The 20,391-nt window shown below is 36.0% G+C and overlaps 1 protein-coding gene across 1 annotated transcript in view; it reads right to left on the bottom strand.

Annotated features, from left to right (window-relative positions):
- Positions 1-10,586, bottom strand: part of LOC140227629 (uncharacterized) — a 131,969-nt gene extending 121,383 nt beyond the window's left edge. Inside the window, exons 1-4 of the mRNA XM_072308048.1 lie at positions 10,577-10,586; positions 6,716-6,814; positions 4,927-5,049; positions 3,429-3,548 (exon numbers count right to left, since the gene is read on the bottom strand). Coding sequence (XP_072164149.1) covers positions 3,429-3,548; positions 4,927-5,049; positions 6,716-6,814; positions 10,577-10,586 — 352 coding nt within the window. The remainder of the gene's footprint in view (positions 1-3,428; positions 3,549-4,926; positions 5,050-6,715; positions 6,815-10,576) is intronic.
- Positions 10,587-20,391: the final 9,805 nt, after the last annotated feature.

The raw sequence follows: 20,391 nt of genomic DNA, 5'->3' as shown, positions 1-20,391 counted from the left end.
TTAACCATGGGTCGAGTTATATACATATATTAATATAGTAGCTTCATGGATATTAATGGTTGAACTGAGCTGTGCTATATTGTTACTCTGTCGACCCATCTCCTCCATCACTTCATGCCCGAAGATGCGGCCTAGCCTGCGCAGCTCAAACAATCGCGATCGCGGGCCGTGTCCACTAAACTTACTGTGTACTAATGCGCCGATGGCCGATGCCAGACCATGATCACTTTACTTATTATTGATTGAAACTTAGTGAGGAATTATTGCATGCATTTCGATAAACCATAAGAATATGAAACCCACCGATCAAGGGCAAACGCTGACGAAGAGCACGAAATCGTACAATGCCCAACGCTGTCCAGAAGACTGTGATGTTAGTGATCGCGCGAGTCGAGTGTTTGGTCGGCGGATCGGATCGTCTGCTAGTTTACTGTACGTAGCGAGCGCACCACGTCCACCGGCACGCACCTAGCACCTCACATCTCATCACGGACGGTACGACAGCTTATCAGCAGAAAGCTAGCTAGCGCTCGATTAGCGTTTCATATGCCGCAAAAATTTTGCGACTCGCCATCACAGGCTCGCATCTTTGGATGCTAGCCCAGGGAGGTGTGAGAGACAAACTCACACCTCCCTGGCTAGCCTATGATCTGAATGCGAGCCTTCAGCGCCTCTGGCTGGATTGATGGAGTTAATTCGTACGAGAGGATACGGGCAGGGAGCTTCCGATACAGGTTGCAGAAGGATGCCTGGAAGGAGTGGGGCATCCCGGGAGGAGGGGTGGGGGATCGAGGAGGAAACCCATTGATTGGTGCCAGCGGTCGAGCTAGCCAATCTCGCTAATCACGGAAGGTGGTGGTGGTTGTCATGTGGTGGGGGTGCAAACCCGGGGAGCAAAAAATATTATGAATCTAGCCAATTTTCGGTTCTTTTTTTAACTGTTATGTGTGTGTGGGGGGGGGGGGGAGTTGATTGATTGGCCAATATTTTGTCATTCCCTGCTCATCGTCATATTTTACCTCCATTGATTTTTTTTTAAAACTTCATTCTTGCAAAAATTGGATATTGATCGGTGTAGTTTACTAGTAATTACTCCACGTACTATATACGAGGTCAAATTCAATTCAATTCAATTCAATTTTATTTGTTCAATTCCACCAAGAATAACAAATCACAGAAACTTTAATATTGGGCGAAGACAAGAAATCAATGATTAGACAAACATGACAGATATCTGATAAGAGACTTAACATATAATACATCAGGTGGAAAAGATAGGAAACCTGCTTAGAAGCAATGCTTGTAAATTGCAGAAACTCCTATTTACAAATACAAAACAAAAAGCCACCAGGTACACAAGACTGCAAATTTCAGCCTGAAAACTATGCACAATATCTTTTATATACATACAGTATGCGAAAATGAAATGATAATAGCGGGGGGAATGCAGCACACTAACGGACTTTAAAAAGAAAAATATATTTAAACAGAATAAGGGATTGAATAATGGGGAAAAATAACTTGGACTTGGACACACAGTTACAGGGACAAGAGTAAAGAGGGTGAAATATAAGGCAATGACTTACAAGATATCCGGTGCTTAACTAAGATGTAGCTAAGCATTAATCAATGAAAAAAAAAATTAAAACCAATATAGCAGATTATCTAACACAAACCAGTCAATGTCAATTCATGCAGAACCACATGCATAAAGTCAAACAGGTGTAGGCCGTAGAGAGTATGTTGTAATGGTGTTGAAGAGTGTTCACCTGGCACTTCGTGATGTTAATCTTGATAATGCGCTGATGTTAATTCAGCAATGACATTCAACATAGGTAGGCCTATGTTGATTTGACAATGCTGGTGTTAATTTCAATGGTAAAACACCCACCCAGTGTGAATGGGAGACCACGCCCTTATTAAGGTGTAGGCCTACTGATGTGCACATAATTATTTTTTCCAAAAATCATGTACTTTATCGGGAAGTTCTTGTTCGTCTTGTTGAAGTTCAAAATCAACATTTAAGAAGAACATGATTGAATGATTACCTTTTTTTAGTTTATATTTTGAAGTGAAACTCGTAAGTGTTAATGTAACACCGCAAAATAATGTAATGAGCACTTGACAAACAACACTAGCTCAATGTTTCATTTTACCACCCGACTTTTTGCAGTGTACATCCAGATATGATTGATATCTATGTGTAAAGATTTTGGAGTCTATAGTATATTGTGCAACATAGGTTTGTATTTTTCTAATAACAGCTAAGCACTAAATGATAATAGCATTATATACGCTATTCAAGTGCTTTGTTTGCTTGTTTTTTGTTTTCTTTTGTAATGTGAAACATTTAACAAGGAGATCAGTTTTGTGTGCGAGTTTTTTTCTTTTTCATTAAAATAGTTTTTAAGAGTATCCTTACCTTCATATTTTGATAGCAGTTGCGCTGTTGTTAGCTTCCCATTTGCCATTGTATGCCAATTCGACGGTTTTTTGTATTTATAGATGCTCAAACGTTGTTTTTTATATTCGATGTGTTGTTTGTTTGTTTTTTATTCTGACTTGTATTCTTCATAAGTTGTATAGCTAGATGAATTATTCGTTTCCTCGATAATCACGCTTCGTAAAAGCAAGAGGTATTACATGTATAAGGATAAAGAAAATGGAAATCTGCTTTTCAATACTGATCTTCTCATATCAATCCCCACCTGCCGCCAGCTTTTAAGTTTTATCACATTCTTTCCACCCTCCTTGCGACCTAGTCGTACATGATTTGTGTCTCTGTACAGGCCTACTTCTCAACTTGGTCTATGATCTACTCAAACACTCAAGATAGGCAATGATTCAAGTCTGAATTAAAAGAATATACATTTGATAGTTACAATTAAGAGACATGATGTGTATCCTGTGTGTAGTCGGAGCGAGTGCATGTGCAGTGGCGGATCCAGAGGGGGGCGCAACCGGCGCACGCCCCGCCTTTATTTTTCGTTAAAAACAAAAGAAATAAAAAGAAAAAAAATTGAAATGAAACCCGGAAGTGGCACCAGAAATATTAGTCACGCCCCCCCCCCCCCCCTTTTACAGAATTCCTGGATCCGCCCCTGATGTGTATACTCTGTAAAGTAAATCACTGTTAAAGGTCTATTAAAATAAACTCGGAAAAAAAGGGAAACAGTGTTTCTACTGAAAGAAAGCTCATTTCTAAACAATACCATTATCATCTTTTATTTCCGTTCTCTACTAATTTCGGTTCGTACCTGATGGTGTGGTTCTTTTTTTTTTCGGCAAAGAAGTTTCACCTCTATTGCCTTGTGTTATGGGGTCCCCCCCCCCCCCTCCACACATAGGTTACTCTCCATACCCGTCTCTCACAATGTTTCTCAATGCTTCCTAAAGCTAAATCTGAAAATATCATCGGTTCTTCCTACCTTCTGTGCAATTTCGCCCGGTCCAGCCAGAAGTACAATTGCACAAGTAGTCATTCTCGAGATTTATGCACTCTGCTCCGTTTTGACACGGGAATCCTAGGACGATGCATTCGTTTATGTCTGGGGGAAAAAAGAAGAAAAGAAACACGACATCACATGGGTGAGTGTGTCTACGCAATACACCAATCATTAACCAACATGATACATAATTATAAACACGTATCGAATTAAACAGCGATGGAACATGAAATGAACATGAAAAATAATGGGAAAGCACAAAATAGTAAAGACATGATTATGTTGTCCGAAGCTTAATGGCCCTTCCTATAGAAATACACTCCGTGCACAGCAGATGACGCGTCTTAAGTTCGAGTATTCCATAATTTACTAAATTGCATTTTTTATTTGAGAACATTTTGATGGGTTGATAAAGGTCCTCTATTACAGCAATTGGCCTAGCAAAGTGAATTGCGCAATAGTTTATATTGATACGTATATAGGATATAACTGAAACCATGCAAAATATTTTCATTTCGAAGGGAACTTGAAGTAAACAATCACAATCACACAAAAGTTTCAAGAATTATCACAAAATGAAAGAACATCAAAAGCGCACACAGTTTACTAGGGAAAATAGCTTAAGAAAAGGATCAAAATAAGAGAGATGATTTGATCACATAATAGACACAAGTCTGTGTCTTATTTTCAAAGGGTTTTGGACCTTTAAATCACTTCAAGTATGATGGAGAAAATTGACTTCAAATTACTTCAGTTTATTTCATACATCAGGGCCTAATTCTAATATCAGGTTACATTGCAGAACTATATCATATACATTTTTTTTTTCATTTTTATATCAAATAAACAAAAATGTACATCTAAATATTGTATATAATGTTGATATTAAACTGGATGGTAAATCTGGTTTCGAAGTCAAAATACTAAACAAGTATGACGGGTCCTATAAGATAAAGCTTGTTTGGCTGTTTCTATTATCCACCAAAAATCAGTAATTGCAAGTAAAAACGGAGAACAAGTAGGAAAGTTCAGATCAAATCAAATAATAATGCCAAATAAAGAAAATTAGATACATCGATGGTATACAAACTAAAAAAGGTGAACCACAACTTGCAATTGTAAGCCTCGATGATGGCGAGATCCATTATATTACGCAAATTAGGAGTTAAAATTTTTATCTACAACTTATACTTGTAATGAGGGAGTCATATTTGTGGTTTAAATTTTTCATCACGATTAGAAAAGATACCATTCACGTTTTCACGGTTTAAACCACTTATTACAATATTTGTGCAACGTTGTTGATATTGCCACTTTCGATGAATAATTGCAAAATGTATAAACTTTACAAATTCTCTGACCGCATGGGATTAAAAAAGTTTTTGGGTCCTTTATAAGATCAGCTTGTACGACAGGTTATTGCTCAACTTTTAATTGCTCTGTGTGTCTCTTTTGGAGCTTTTGCCCTTTCCCTAATTACCTTCGTCGCAATCGTCTCCTTCCCATCCGGCGAAGCACGAACAGGTGTAGAAGTCGCCACCTCCGCTGAACTGATTGGTGCAAATACCGTTTTGACAGGGATTGCTCAGACACGGACCGGTCTCTGTCAAGAAGATCAGAATAATCATGAACTCTTGACAGCTACATCACTAGGAAAATACTGCTGGTCGTTAGATTTTATATAACATAATGCATATAATGCCAGCAAGTGGGAAAATTTTACTTTCATAATTATGAGAGCATCTGTTTGTCATCATAAATCCAGACAATAAGCCAATATGAGATACATGTATGAGCAAATTCCAAAGCAAAACAAATTCATACATTTCAAGAGACTTTTACGATACTAGTATATCATGCAATTCGTCGTTAACGTGTAAAGCGCAAAGTATTAAAGACGCGTAGTTATACAGTGTACATGGCTTATACACAATAGTCACGCAACACATTCGTGTAACAAGATACTAGTAGATAGATAGACAGATGGATTGATATGAAAGATAGACGGAGATCAGGCCTACATACAAACGTTTTACGTATATACGTACATACAATGATATAAATACATACATACATACATACGTACGTACATACAAGTATATACATACATAACATGCATTATATCTATGTATACCTAGTATACAGGCACGCATTTTTGGTCATCAATAACAATGTGCATACACGCAATAAGACTCTTTGATCTGGATCAGGATATCAGGATATATATATATAAATATATATATATATATATATATATATATATATATATATATATATATATATATTTAGTATACCTAAACTGTAACTATTAAGCATTAATCATCCTCTCCGTTCACAACAACGGGCCTACCCTTTAACAATTGAAAAAAAAAAACAAGATTACCAGGAATCTTTTATTTTTGCGAAAAAGTATTTTCATAACAGCCAAAATTTGACAAACAAGTTAATGGCGGCAAAGGATAAAGATCATATCCTTCTTGGTTGATACAAAGAAGAATAAAGAGAGATAGAGAGATAGAAAGATAAATTGATGGATAGTATAGATAGATAGATAGATAGATAGATATGCATAGAAAATTTTATCTCTCTCTTTCGCTCGCTCTGTAACTTTTACTTACCATTTTGACAGACATCGCCACCATATCCCTGAGGACAGGTACATACGAAAGCGTCAAAACCGTCCGTACATGTTCCGTTGTTCAGACACGGATCAGAGGCACATTCGTCAGTTTCTTTACCAAATAAATCAATAAAGATAGAGAGGAGAAGTCGAATTATTTTCTATTTCAATATCAAATATAAGTAAAGCCATTTCTGTTTGATTCAAAACATCTAATTCTAGGATGTGCACAGAGCCTAAATGAAGATTAACAAAAATCGTGATCGAGACGTATAGTCTACAGTGCTACGTAAGGAAAGTCGGCAGTCAAAATCATTGTGGTTTTTTTAAATGTCATATTATACAAGAAACAAAAATAGGTACCTTAGCTGGCACACGTTCATACCAGATTTGTATTGATCATGTTTTATGTCTCTATATGTTCTTAACATAATGAGATCACATCTTTTGGGAGCAGAGAATTTAACATGTCAATATCTGTTATTCAGATGTAAATTAAGTGGAAACAGTAATATAGATAATAATGATCTTCAAAGAACCTTGTACAATTAGGATTCATTTTTTTTTTTTTTGGTATAACTCAGCTATGTATGTATCACTCGAATAAGTCATCACATCAGAATCAGGGAAAGCGAAGCATCAGACTTACCAAGTGTACAACTCTCCCCTGTGTAGCCAGCGAGGCAGACACACCTCCCCTCGACACATTCGCCGAACTGACAGGACACACCTACGCAGCTCTGGCCGGCTGGAACATAACAGAAAGGAGAAAAAAATACGATAAGGTTAGTTGAGTGAAATCACCAACTTCATGGAGAGAAAATTCAATTGCAAATCAGCTCAGTGCATGGTTAACCAATGAAAGACAAGTTCTAACTTCACTAGTGCCTTCCAAAATTGTGATCTAGCTATCAATTATACTTACAACGAGCGGGAACAAATACAAATAGTTAGGAAATAGATGAGTTTGAAAAATTTATAAAGATTTGCATAATCGCGTGACAATAGTGTTATTAGATTGGATAATACAATTTTAGCTAACAATATGAATATAATAACTATTAGCGGAAATCGAATGAGTATAGAATGAACTCATTTGCAAACAAATTCACGGAACAAGCCAACTATGATGGGTACACTTAAAACGCATTATTAAATTACATTCATACAACACTACATACATAGTGTTTCCATCTTATTTTCTGATTCTGACTAGAAGTTCGCTGGTCTGCATTGATTTGTTGCCCTTGTTCCACAATAATTTCCGTAATCTGTTTCACAGGCGAAGGGGAAGTGTTCAAGTGCAATTTGATTTGAATGTATTGTTTTCATACTTCTTAAAATAACAAAATACTTGTGACAATGTAAGTCAGCTACAGAGTAATGTGTTATAACTTAAAAAAGAACAACTTAACAAGCGGCGAAAGGCAGCTTTTTCTTTTATCAGTATAAATCAATCAAGAGCTCATCAGTGAAACATGTCAATGCCATAAGATAGGTGATTGAATTTTACTTTGACACATCATCTTCTATAAAGTATCTTTGAGAATAAATCCATTCAAAAACTTAATCAATTTCATAAGAAAGAGAGGAAAATGTCTCTGCAGAACAGTGCAAAAAAGTAGATCAAAATCGGATAAGAAATAAGGAGGTTATGACATTTTGACATTTCAGAATATTTCTGAAGACACTTGTTGACCAGTCGTTAGGTGAATATTCAAATCAGCAAGTTAATGATGTTATTCTCTCTTAATTTCTTATTCATTTCATATACAAAAATGACAAAAATCTAATATTTCAGCTGTATAATTTTTTTTTAAAGTCTTAAAACTACCCAAAATAAAAAAGAACAAATGTTAACTCTGATATACTTTGGCATGGAAATTCGCTTTTACATGTATTAGCTAAAATGAGGTATATTTTTTTTTTCAAATTTCATATTACAACATGCATGAAAAATCGTGATGACATGATATTATCTTCAAATTGCTTATCTGAATATTCACAAGGACAGATAAAAAAAAATGTCATATCTTCCTTATTTCTTTTCCGATTCTTGTCACTTTTGGAACGTTCGGCAGGGATTTTTTTCTCTCTTTCTTTTAGAGTTTATTTATTCATTTTGGGTGGATTTCGTCTGTAGGGTTGAAAAAACAAAGCAGCCCCCCCCCCCCTCCATGAAATGAGTTTTTGTATGAGGGTATACTTCCAATGATTCTCCAATGATTCTTTCAGATGTCTTGCTATATAGAGTGTAGATTATATTCACATTATTTTGTATATAACATTTTCTACATTTTCTCTGTTTATTATGCAGCATCTATCATGATTCACTTTGTCAACTTTCTGTGTGTCTTCAAATATTTCTTTTCTGATGCATTTTCCGACAAGTGTCCGAGAGGTGTAGCTTCAATTCAAGAAAGTAAATATGATAATCGGAGATGGCAATGATACATTGAAGGCGATAATAACAACGGAGTCATCCCACGAGACAGCCCCAGAAAGGTCCAGAATTCATACAGCCCAGGAGCTGGCCACGAGGTAAAAACAGCTCACAAGTTCGACATTGCAACACGGGGCTTCATAATTATGTCGGTCTCATGGGCCAAGAAGTTGCGAGAGCAGAAACAAAGGGATAGTATATATAGTGTTAGGGGTTTGGAGCTACATACAGGAAAACAAAACCAACGGAATTTACCTGAGAATTTATACTTTCATGCAATATGAATGTTCCGTCATCTTCTTGCTCATCACAAAACACCAACAACAACGACACAAATCGACATATATTATTTCTTCTCCTGTGAGAAGTAATGCTAATATCATGATAATACAGGTATTAATGGTGTACAGGCATTCTCTCGACTTCGGCCTCCTGCTATTGACATGGTAGTAATAATAATGACTGTTGAAATGACGCATAATTACATTAACTTTATGATTTCTTTTTTTTTTCTTCTCAAACTGTCACTGTTGATCCTTTTAGTTGTAAGAGAATATAAGACTTCGCAAATATGTTTTATCGGTCTGTCGGTATCGCTGAGTTACGTGACACCACCTACGTATATTCACGTCAACTTTGGCCCAGACGAGTTGTCAAACAGAAATACAATGTAATATGACAAATGATTCAACCCCTCACGCGCGATGAAGAAATAGATGATGCTCATCAATAGAACGAACTTCGTGTAAGAATGTGGGACCTCGGCCATCAATAGTGATTCAACAGTCTGTTTGTCTATTGAACGCTTAATGGCGGCATGAGTTACAGCGCTCCCAAATTAACATAAAATTCATCTCTTAATATGTCAGATATGTGTCGATCATCATAAAACACTGTGTCAAAAAGTAAAATGTTAATTAGTCGCAACAAAATATTTGAATTGAAAGAGGAATTTTGTATACTATTAATCGATCCTCTCACAAAAGAAAAGAATAGGTATAAAGATTACAGTGGAGGTACAACTTCGTGCAACAGTTCATTAGTACAGTACTAAATCTAATATCTAGTATCACGCAAACGAGTTGAAAGTGCATATGGGTAGAGCTTTCTTTATATTCAAATTATTATTAAACAGGAAACAAGGCCAGTAAAATCTTACTTCAAATCCCAAATTAGGCCTCAGGAGAAAGAAAATGTTTGACACAATGATATCACGATGTCACAGACCTATAAACTTTAAAATTTACCGAGTGGGTACAAAATAAAAGACCTAGTATGAGTGTACTTTGAAATAGATCTCAGTTGCTGTATAGCCTACTCCCTTCACCCTGTACTAGCATGTATTACAGATAGAGGGTGCTTAAGTTTCCTATTTGAAAACGTTAAACTGGAGTAAATGTTCCTTATATTTCTTGACAAGATGAATAAACAGTGGCGGATCCAGGCGGAGGCGCACCGGGCGCGCCCCCCCCCCCCCCACCCCCCTTTACGGAATTCCTGGATCCGCCCCTGATATGTATACTGTAAATGGATCCTATATTATTATTATTATTATTATTATTATTATTATTATTATTATTGTTATTATTATTATTATTACCATCATCATCATCATCATCATTATTATTATTATCATTCCTTATTCGGCTTTCAATCACAAATATCATGTTAATTTTTTTTTTTTTTAAATCAGAACATACACTGGAGAGGTAAGCAAGGGTGCACCAGGTTGGACAGGCCGGGTCTGGAATAAGCCAACTAAATGACCTGGGCCCTCGGGCCATCCTCCCCAACCCACCTGGTGCACCCAAAACAGTCAGTTTACAATATACTTAGTAAAAGGTACAAATTTGATTAAGATACAACTATCATTTATTGTATCATAAAGTATCATACATGCATACGTGTTTGTGTTTGAGGGTGTACATATTATAATTAATAAGATGGTATTCATTTTGATGAATCGTTCATGTAAACATATACATGTCATTCCTAAACAAGATTAATGCGCCACATTCCCCGCTGTATCAACATCTCCATCGCAGAAAAGGTGAATGGCAAGCTTACCGTGGGACATGTTAGGTAAGAAAAACATACGTACATATACATATACAGTATAATTACAATAATTAGATAAGATAAAGTAAATTGCAAGAGCATTGTCATGGAACATCAATGCGTTAAATTCGTAGACATGAAGCTTTTTATAAGAATAATTCAATGTGCGTGTTATTTATTGCAGGGACAGTCAGCTTTTGGGGTCAGGTCAGGATTTATAGATAAACTTAAAATCGTATCATTTCTGAATCCATCATGTGTGTAAGTCTGAGTGTGTGTATGGGGGTATATCATTTTAGTACCACGCCAGTATATGTGGTTAACGAGAAGCCCCGAGCCTCGGCGGATCTTCAAATGATGAGGGTCATTGCCGTCTGAATACAACAGAATGACGCTTGTGTTTCACCAATGCGTATAGCCTTCGCCTTAAGTTGCAGGGGCGGATCCAGGGAGGACCACAAACGGCGCACGCCCCCCCCCCCTTTATTTTTTGTTGAAACAAAAGAAATAAAAAGAAAAAATGGGGGAGGGGTGCGTGCGTCCCCCTTTATATTTGTAAACACGCCCCCTCTTTACGAAATTCCTGGATCCGCCTCTGAGTTGGGCAAAGTAACACTGCCATGGTATAGTGCGTCTTCTATGAATAGAATCAAGAACAGCACACGCCCGTCATGGAGAAAAAGAAGTTGATTTCAATTTGTTTTATGTATCTTTTTAATGATATTTATTTTACCAATCCTTGACACACCTGATTGCAAATAAAGATGTGGTTAAGTTCAACAAAACTATATCAGTCCCACATTCCGTAACAAAATGAGAGAAACGAAACTATCTAAAATAATACTCTGCAAGAAATCACATTCAGATCAAACCACAAACCTGCGTACAATCTATAAACAAAGACAGATACATGATTTATGGTATGATTAATTTCTATCTATAAATATTCAGGTGAGAGGAAGGAATGCATGACTTCAGTACAAAGTTATGACTGTGAACATCGATAATAAATCTTAGAAGACCGAAACGTATGGATGTAGCTTGGCTTTGAGAAAGGGGCTTGAAAAATATTAACAGCAAGTTAAGGGATTCATAATGTTGTCGTGCGGAAAATACATAAATGGGACATTTAATAGCTATAAATAGTATTGAGGATAATCATCTCACGAACAAGATGGTAATGAAATAATTTTATCTCTTTGCTTAATTGTTGCCATTAGTGGTCTTTTTTGTTGTTGTTGTTGTTGCTTATGACGTCAAGGATAAAGTCCGCTTAACTGACACAGAATGCTTTACAAATATCGACCGTTATTATAATATTATATACACTTTTTTTTTTTTTGAAACCCATTTGCTTGGAATGACAAACATATCACTGTGCGCGCATTAATCCCCCGCCCTCCACTCCCACATTAGCAAAATGTGTGAAGAAACATAAACTACCAACAAGCAATATAACAAAATGTAGGAAGAATGAGGGTTTTCAGCACCTACGATGGCTTATCTACATTTTATTGTCCACGCCGTTTATTATCATTATCTTTAATATCACATCTGTACACGAGGTTTAATGTATAATGTGTGTTTTGATTTAACAACTTGATGATACCACGATAGTCCACTTTTATCCCCTCACGAGAAAACTTTTGTAACATCGACGACAAGGAAAATGACGTAAATTAAGTTGTGCAAGAGAAGTATTCTGGTGTTAAAAAATCTAGGGCTTTCCCACAAGAAGAACCTTTTGCGATTATACAAACACTCACTTCAATTTGCATTGTCGCCAGAAGTAATATTCCCTATGATAAGCAGCACTTGGAATGCAAATCACTTTTTTTTTCTCAATGACTGAAATGGACATAATACAGTCTGTGCGTCATACATGCTCGTGTTAGTATGTTTCTGCGCCTGCAGCAAAGGCGTGGTGTTTGCCTTCTCTCCCATCAAAAGGAATCTTAACAAACGTAGGTAATCGTCCCAAATCTTCAGAATTTGCTTGAAAAGCGTCATTATTAAGTGGCCAACTTCAACAGTTTGTCCAAGCTATTGTTGAGGAGTGGCATGGTAGTATTGTTTCCACACTCATGCGTTCCTTTCGTGTGTTTTGTCCAAATAAACCCCTGCAAAGCACATTTTCTTTTCAAATCGCTAGAATGAAACAAACAAAACGGGAAGACTGCGACGTCAATAAGGAGACAAAGATAACAAACACAGGAAAGTTTGGAGAAACAGACTTGTGTCAGAGCCCAACGAAAGAGGCAATTATAATATTGACGTGGTCAGCCACTTCTGCCATATATAACGTTAACTTCCTTGCCTCAGTTCTCACCATTTAACATGTTTAAGGCCTAATATTTATTTACCATTTGCAGACGAAACAAAAACCCAGCTTTTGTGCTTCTAAATAATTTCAAAATGTGAGTTAGAAATAGAAACAACCAATGTAAAAATTTGAATCAGTGTAATTAATGTTAAGTAATTGTTAAATATACAAAGTGTGAACAATAGTAATGTTTCTAGACTAGACCGTCTATGATGGTTTATTGAGAAAAATAGAGAAATATCCTTATATTTTAGGCTTTATAGCAAATTTTTTACATGACAGGATGGTTTGTGATACAACGACTGACCTATACACATTATGCATAATGTGATATCTCAAACATTAAGTCACTGCTCCAAATGGCAAAATGTACCTTTAAGTTCCATGAGAGTCATATTGTTTTAAAAAATGTGGTAATAGGGCAAGTTGTTTTTGGATATCAGCAGAGTCGGTATCTCCTAAAAGGGATAGAGGCCCAGTGAGATACCACGATCCATTAAGTCCATGCACTCAGGAGAGTTTTATGTCTTTACATTGGTATTTGGTATACATTGGTGTACTTCTGTATGTCACTGCCTATCCATTGAGGGAATTTTAAATATTCGACAATTTGATACACAAAAGAAAATGTTTACATTTCAAATAATAGGTGGAAATTATAGGATTATCAATGTCATGTTACCTATTATGACATACTATTGATATTATTAATAATAGAAATCATAACACGTCATTAAATAAATACGGTGTGAAACCACAGAAATTTTATTTCCAGGGTTCGATGGGTCAGATATCAAAGGTTCTCTGAAATACAAATGCATGTTGATTTGTGTTGATTTATGATACCCGCAACATCACTCTTGCGGTGAAACGAATATCCAGAAACATTCCATATATTTTTAAACTAATTTTTCTTCTATTTTTCTTCAGATTACTTGGATACGCCCACACACACACACACACACACACAAAAAAAAAACACCTTCCAAACCAACATTCCTGCTGTGACCTCATCTGTCAATCATTGCTAAAGTACTCATATGTTTAACAAAAGACATTGGAATGCACCTTCCCCTCGACTCAGCATAACTTGCATGTTTCTGTGATATTAAAGGGACTGTACAGTACTGGTTGAGGTGAGGATTCAGTGTATAACTTTTTTGGTGAGTTAACGAGAAACCTCTTATGAAATATGAAAGAAAATGTAATTCATAGAAGGGTCCAACGTTTATTTGATAAAAATTGGCCTTGGAATGGCTGAGATATCCAAAAAAAAAAAAGTGATCCTAATAAAATTGACAGGCCACGACTTTTATTAGGATCTCTTTGTTTTACCTTGTTTTTAGATATCTCAGTCATTTCAATACCGATTTTCATCAAATAAACTTTTGATTCTCCTTAGATTTGTATGCTCTTTAACATTTCATAGAGTGGTTTCTAAATATCTCGCAAAACGTCACAAGCTGAATCCTTGCCTCAACCGTACTGTACAGTCCCTTTATTAATGTGACTAACAAAAGATATGGAGAGGGAACATGCAAAAAAAAAAGAAAGAAAGAAAACATTTCTTTGTTCAATACATATTTTTCATAGAAGATTTCAATAAAAGTTATTGTGCCACATACTATATTAAATTTGGCTATCAACCTGGTAGGTTAATGCAAGGGAAAACTTAACGCATGAATGAACACATATGTTTTTATTCTCCAAGACTCAAAAGTAGATACTTAAAAGAAAAAAAAAAACGTTTACTTTTGTGCCTTGGAAGAGAAAAACAAATGTGTTCACTCATGCGTAAGTTTTCTCTTTCATTGACCTACCAGGTCGATAGCCAATCAAATTACCTTTAACATGGTATATAAAATATCAATATTTAGCCAAACATTCTATGAGAAATATGAACTTGAAAAAGTGTTTACTTTCTTTTCTCTATTTTTTTTTTGCTGAGTGTGTGTATATGTATATATATATATATATATATATATATATATATATATATATATATGTCTGGCTGTGTGTGTGTGTGTGTGTGTGTGTGTGTGTGTGTGTGTGTGTGTGCTTGACACTTGCGCTTGCCCGGGGCAAGTAAAGTTCATGTCGAGAGAGTGTAAAAATGTGACATTCACTTACCTTTATGGCACTTTTTTCTTCCTGTCTTTTCTATTACATTGGCAAATTGTGCGTTGTTCTTTTTTTTTCCGCTATAATATCACTCTAACGTGTATTTTGTATTATATTCAATGATTTGTCCTTCCACATTGTTTAAACGTTCAATTGATGAATGTATCATCTTGTCTTATGTATTTCCTTTTACTGATGGAAAAATAAATAATTGAATGGAATTACAGTTTCTAATTTGCGAAAGTAATTTCAAGAATGATTTGTAAATACTGTATATACTTGGGTTTTCTTTCTGTTTGTTTCATTGTTTGTGTTGTATTGTTAATTGCTTTAAACTGAAAGTTTATGTACTGTGTACAGGGCTTCCTTGCAAAGCAGGTCTGGTGGATATCACCAGAACTGAACGGAATGTCCCTGTTCAAAGATGTTATGAATAAATAAATAAATGAATTTTGAGGGCAAAATTCAAAAAAGAAAATATTTGCAAAAGCGGGTCAAGTATGTGTCAAATTTATTTATATTTGCATGAAATGTAGTTCATGACTTTTACTGCTCACAACATGATTTCATTTGAAAGAATATGTCTACATCAAAACAATACGTCTGCAGAATGTGGTTGTCTGTTCATCGCTATATGTATTGAGAAGATTCTGTTATTGCCCCTGGTATTTTTGCCTTTCATTTTTGTTTTTCTTTATTTTGGTCCTATCTATACTTTGCATCCGTGCTCCTCATCTGTATCTTACACTCTGTTCAGAATTTGGGGCCTGCGCTTAACAAGCTCGCTTTTAAGTAGGTTCCATCATATTTCTTTAGCGTTATACATAGACCTAAACTTACGAAGATTGACCCCTATGTTTTATATGTTTACATTAATTTACTGCGCATCCAAGCCGGATATTATGATTCACTTCATTTTATTATATTTGATGTACATTTCTTCATTGAGAAATATGAAAATAAATTGAATTGAATTGAATTGAATTGAATTGAATTAGGCTTTGACAGAATTTGTGATAGACTTAATGCATGATAAGTAATCGTCGTCCATAATCTATGACTGCCCAGATGTAAGTCTGGATGTAATCATCGGTCATCTTTTATTTTGGCTTCGAAGACCATTCTCCACTGACTCTTGCGCAGAAAAGAAAAAGTATTCAAACTTCTTATAACTCTGCAAATAAAAGGGGGAAAGAGAAAGGAGAGAGAGAACTACTTTAAATATTAACTAAAATGTATACAAACATGCAACCACCTTAAAGTCATAGTCTAATCGCAACTTCTTGTGCAACTGCATATCTGGTCATGCGGGTATAGGACCCCCCGACATTCAGTGCCTCTCCTGTTAAATCCCATACAATGCTTCCTTAGATTAATATATGACTTGACATCAAAAATTCAGGAATTATTCTATTATTATATTACAAAATGTGTCTTAAATTTTTTAATTTTGATAAGTTGCTATTTCATTTTTGTCTGCATCAATTAAACTCCATCCCTAACAATGGACAAAAATCTCTCTTGATTTCCTTAATGCCATCAAGAGTATATACCGCCATGTGTGTATGTGCAAACTATTTTATTCTCAGTCATTATCAAATTAGATCTTTTGTAAGAGTGAATATAAATGACTGATATTGAATGTTACTGTTTGTTGAATCCTCGAAAGAAAAAGAGAAGGCCGTGAAAAAAAAAAAGGATCACTTATTAAAGAATACAGCCGTAACTTTATCATTGGTTGAAAGTAAATGTTTGATGTGATATTACCATAAAAAGCAAGCAATATGCCTACGACATAAAGCATGACATTCCTAAAATATGGTTGTACGATAGATGTGTGTGTGTGTAATGTTATAATATAATTGCGGGCTTTTGCACATTATACAAATCTTCTCTTTTTTACAAATAATTCAAAGTTCGTTCTTTGAAAAAGAGAAAAATCAAGCCGTCGCTTAGCAGATAAAGACTTTATGAGGTGTTTCTATGTTGGTTTGTTCGTTGTTGGTGTTTTTGAATTGACAGACTGTCAACAAGTGCAGTCAAGGATTTTAATATCCGCTCTATGGACGAAGTGAAGATTGTTTTCAGTGCAGTAAATAAGATCCCTGCACCTTATTCAAGTTGATGTCGTTCTTTGAAAAAAAAGAAAACCAACCTTCGTCGGGCGGATGAAGAATTATTAAGGGGTTTTCTATGTTTGTTTGTGCGTTCATTTATCTTTTTAATTGACAGACTGTCAATAAAAGAAAGGCTGTCAAGGATTTGGACATCCGCCCCTCGATAAAAATAAATGGAGACTGTTCTCTTAACATTAAATATAGGAACATCAAAAACATACGACGTCCGCGCACTTTGTGACGTATTACGCTTTAGACTCGGATCATCTCTGTGTTGTTCTATAATGTGTGCATTCGTGTGACTACAGACCTGACCGCAAGACAATCCTTTCCCTTTTTGCGTTGTCCTTTTTTGTGTGTGTGTGTGTGTGTGCCTTTTTTTTTTTCTTCTGAATGCGTGTCCTCAATCATTTCAAATGACAGACAACGAAGAATCAACTCAAATGACACTGCCTCGAGTTACACGCTGTTTTGTCTGCTAAACAATTCGAAATCGAGGAGGATGCGTGTTTTCTTGACTCTGTATACATGGTATGTAAACTGTGCAAACAGTACTAGTATATCAGTAGATATTTTCGTGCCAAAATCAAGCTTGGCGGACCTTGAAAATGTATCAGATCACTTCAGAAATCAATGTTGATCTGGAGTCATCTCATCGATTTGAAGCAGGTATAACTTACAAAAAAGAGCAGCAGTTTCTTGTCTTTCTTTCTCTTTTCAAAATCTAGGATACATTAGAAGTTATACCCTCTTGTATGTTTTATTGTATGCATATACATTGTAAAACTTTGTATGGTATTTGTGGGACCCCGTGGAAGAACAGTTGTATTATGATTGTATAGATACGGCTGAATGGACAATCCTCCGTTTCTTCGCGTTTCTTCGAATGGTATTATTAGATAGTTTCGTATTGCAACTGACTGACAAATTGCCCTACATCGACGTAAATAAGCACTGAATTGATCAGTGTTTTAGTAGTATAGCCATGATAAAAAGGCGTACATACTCGAGCAGGATTCGAACCTACGACCTCCTGATCACCGGACAGGCGTCATCTCCACTAGACCACCGAGCTTTAATCCTTATAGCGTGCAGTTTTGTATATTGTATATATTTCATTTTGATACAGAAATAAGAACAACAACAACATTCGAAAAAGTGTAATCATGAAAACTTCAAGACGTCATTTTTGTTAACATACACAAAACGCTGGCGTCTGTTTTAGTATTTATATATACAAGCATAATTATCACAACAGTGTATGTTTGTATACAGTATCTTCAGTGAATGTATGTGTGAAAGTCTGTTATTTCTATCAGTAAAATCAAAGTGAACATTTGCAGTATATCAGGAACAAATACTTGTGTGAGAAATACATTGCGGCTCTCTATTTTGCGTTTTCGTTTCATTGCTGCAACACCAGGGGCAATATTTCTAGATAATTAACACCAGGGGCAATATTTCTAGATAATAATTGAAGAAGGTAAAAAGAAAACCATGAGGTACAATGCTATTTCATTCTCTTCATGGTAAAAAGTTCAACTATATGTAATGATTTAATGTTGTTTGTTCATTTCGATCGTGCTGCAATCTGCAGACAATCTCTGATGAAAATTATTTGGGAGATAATACCTTTAATGCCATAGATCACTGTTTATGTTGTGCAATTCTAACTCACTTGAGAGGTATATGGTGCACACACACTCACACACACACACATTCACACACAAACACAGAGAGAGAGATAGAGAGGATTATCTTGTCATTGTCTTGTCAAAATAATTTGAAGATCAAGTTTATCCAAAATTTCATCGCTTGTCTTTGTGATTGGTAATGATAAAGATGAATGACACGTGGATACACTGCTGCAGTTCGTGTATACATTTAGCCAAATTGCATTCAGAACATTGTGTCAAGCACCATTATTTGCCCAACCCGTACTCTTGTTTTCTTCACATGCCACGATATACAGAAACGCCCAGCAAAGTAGCGATGACATGACGTGCGTGTTTTTGATAAATGGGGCACAACCTTTATTCACGCGATCATTCAAAGATATCTGATTTTCCTTTTCAACCAGCGCAGACATCGACGGACTGATAACAACTGAGTTCCACAATGGGCACGAACAAGTGTACGTCATCGCGAGATCGGCAATAGATTCGGGTGAATAACATTTCACATTTTCTTAGAACATAAGACAGGGCATTATTTGATGGTGTTCCCGTGTACATGAATCAAAGATCGAGCCACAACCCACGCACGTTCAAGATCCCATTTCATCCATTCATCGCAAGGAGCAGGGCCCTGTTTCATAAAGCTGTTCGTAAAGTTACGATCAACTTACGAGCGACTGGTGATCAGTTCTTGTGCTGAATTATTGAAATTCTGATAAGTATAGCACATCAAAGCTGATCACCAGTCGCTCGTAAGTTGTTCGTAACTTTACGAACAGCTTTATGAAACAGGGCCCAGGTTGCATAACCTGGGCCCTGTTTCATAAAGCTGTTCGTAAAGTTGCTCGTAAGTTGTTCGTAACTTTACGAACAGCTTTATGAAACAGGGCCCAGGTTGCATAACCTGGGCCCTGTTTCATAAAGCTGTTCGTAAAGTTGCTCGTAAGTTGTTCGTAACTTTACGAACAGCTTTATGAAACAGGGCCCAGGTTGCATAACCTGGGCCCTGTTTCACAAAGCTGTTCGTAAAGTTACGAACAACTTACGAGCGACTGGTGATCAGTTCTGATGTGCTTTACTTATCAGAATTTCCATAACTCAGCACAAGAACTGATCACCAGTCTCTCGTAAGTCGTTCGTAACTTTACGAACAGCTTTATGAACCCCCCCCCCCCTCCTGCATGGTGAAGTGGTCTGCCTCAAAGACTCAAAACTGAACCCTCGGGAGGACCTGTTAGTGCGGGTGAATATGGGATATTCATCGATCTTGTAGGACGGAAAATGAAAACAAACAAACCTTTCTGTTTTTAGAATACTAAATACATTGTAGCACTCATTCTCACGGCATGTGAATTTTTGGTTTGTCTATTTGTAGCGAGTATGATACTAGACTGTACCACTATGTTCATCAACGCTCAATAAATTATTGGTAAAGAGTACATTCATTTTGTCTTATTTTATTTCTGCATATTTTTTTTTAAACAAACGTTCTTTGAGACATAGTGAAATTAATGTTGCAAAATATGATACTTCATAAATGTCAATTAACAATTTTTGAAACACGTTTCTTCATGAACTTGAGATTAA

Source organism: Diadema setosum, chromosome 4 (genome assembly GCF_964275005.1).
Source record: "Diadema setosum chromosome 4, eeDiaSeto1, whole genome shotgun sequence".
In the NCBI taxonomy this organism is placed as follows: Eukaryota; Metazoa; Echinodermata; class Echinoidea; order Diadematoida; family Diadematidae; genus Diadema; species Diadema setosum.
The sequence above is the reverse complement of the archived record's forward strand: the minus strand, read 5'-3'. Positions and strand labels throughout refer to the sequence as shown.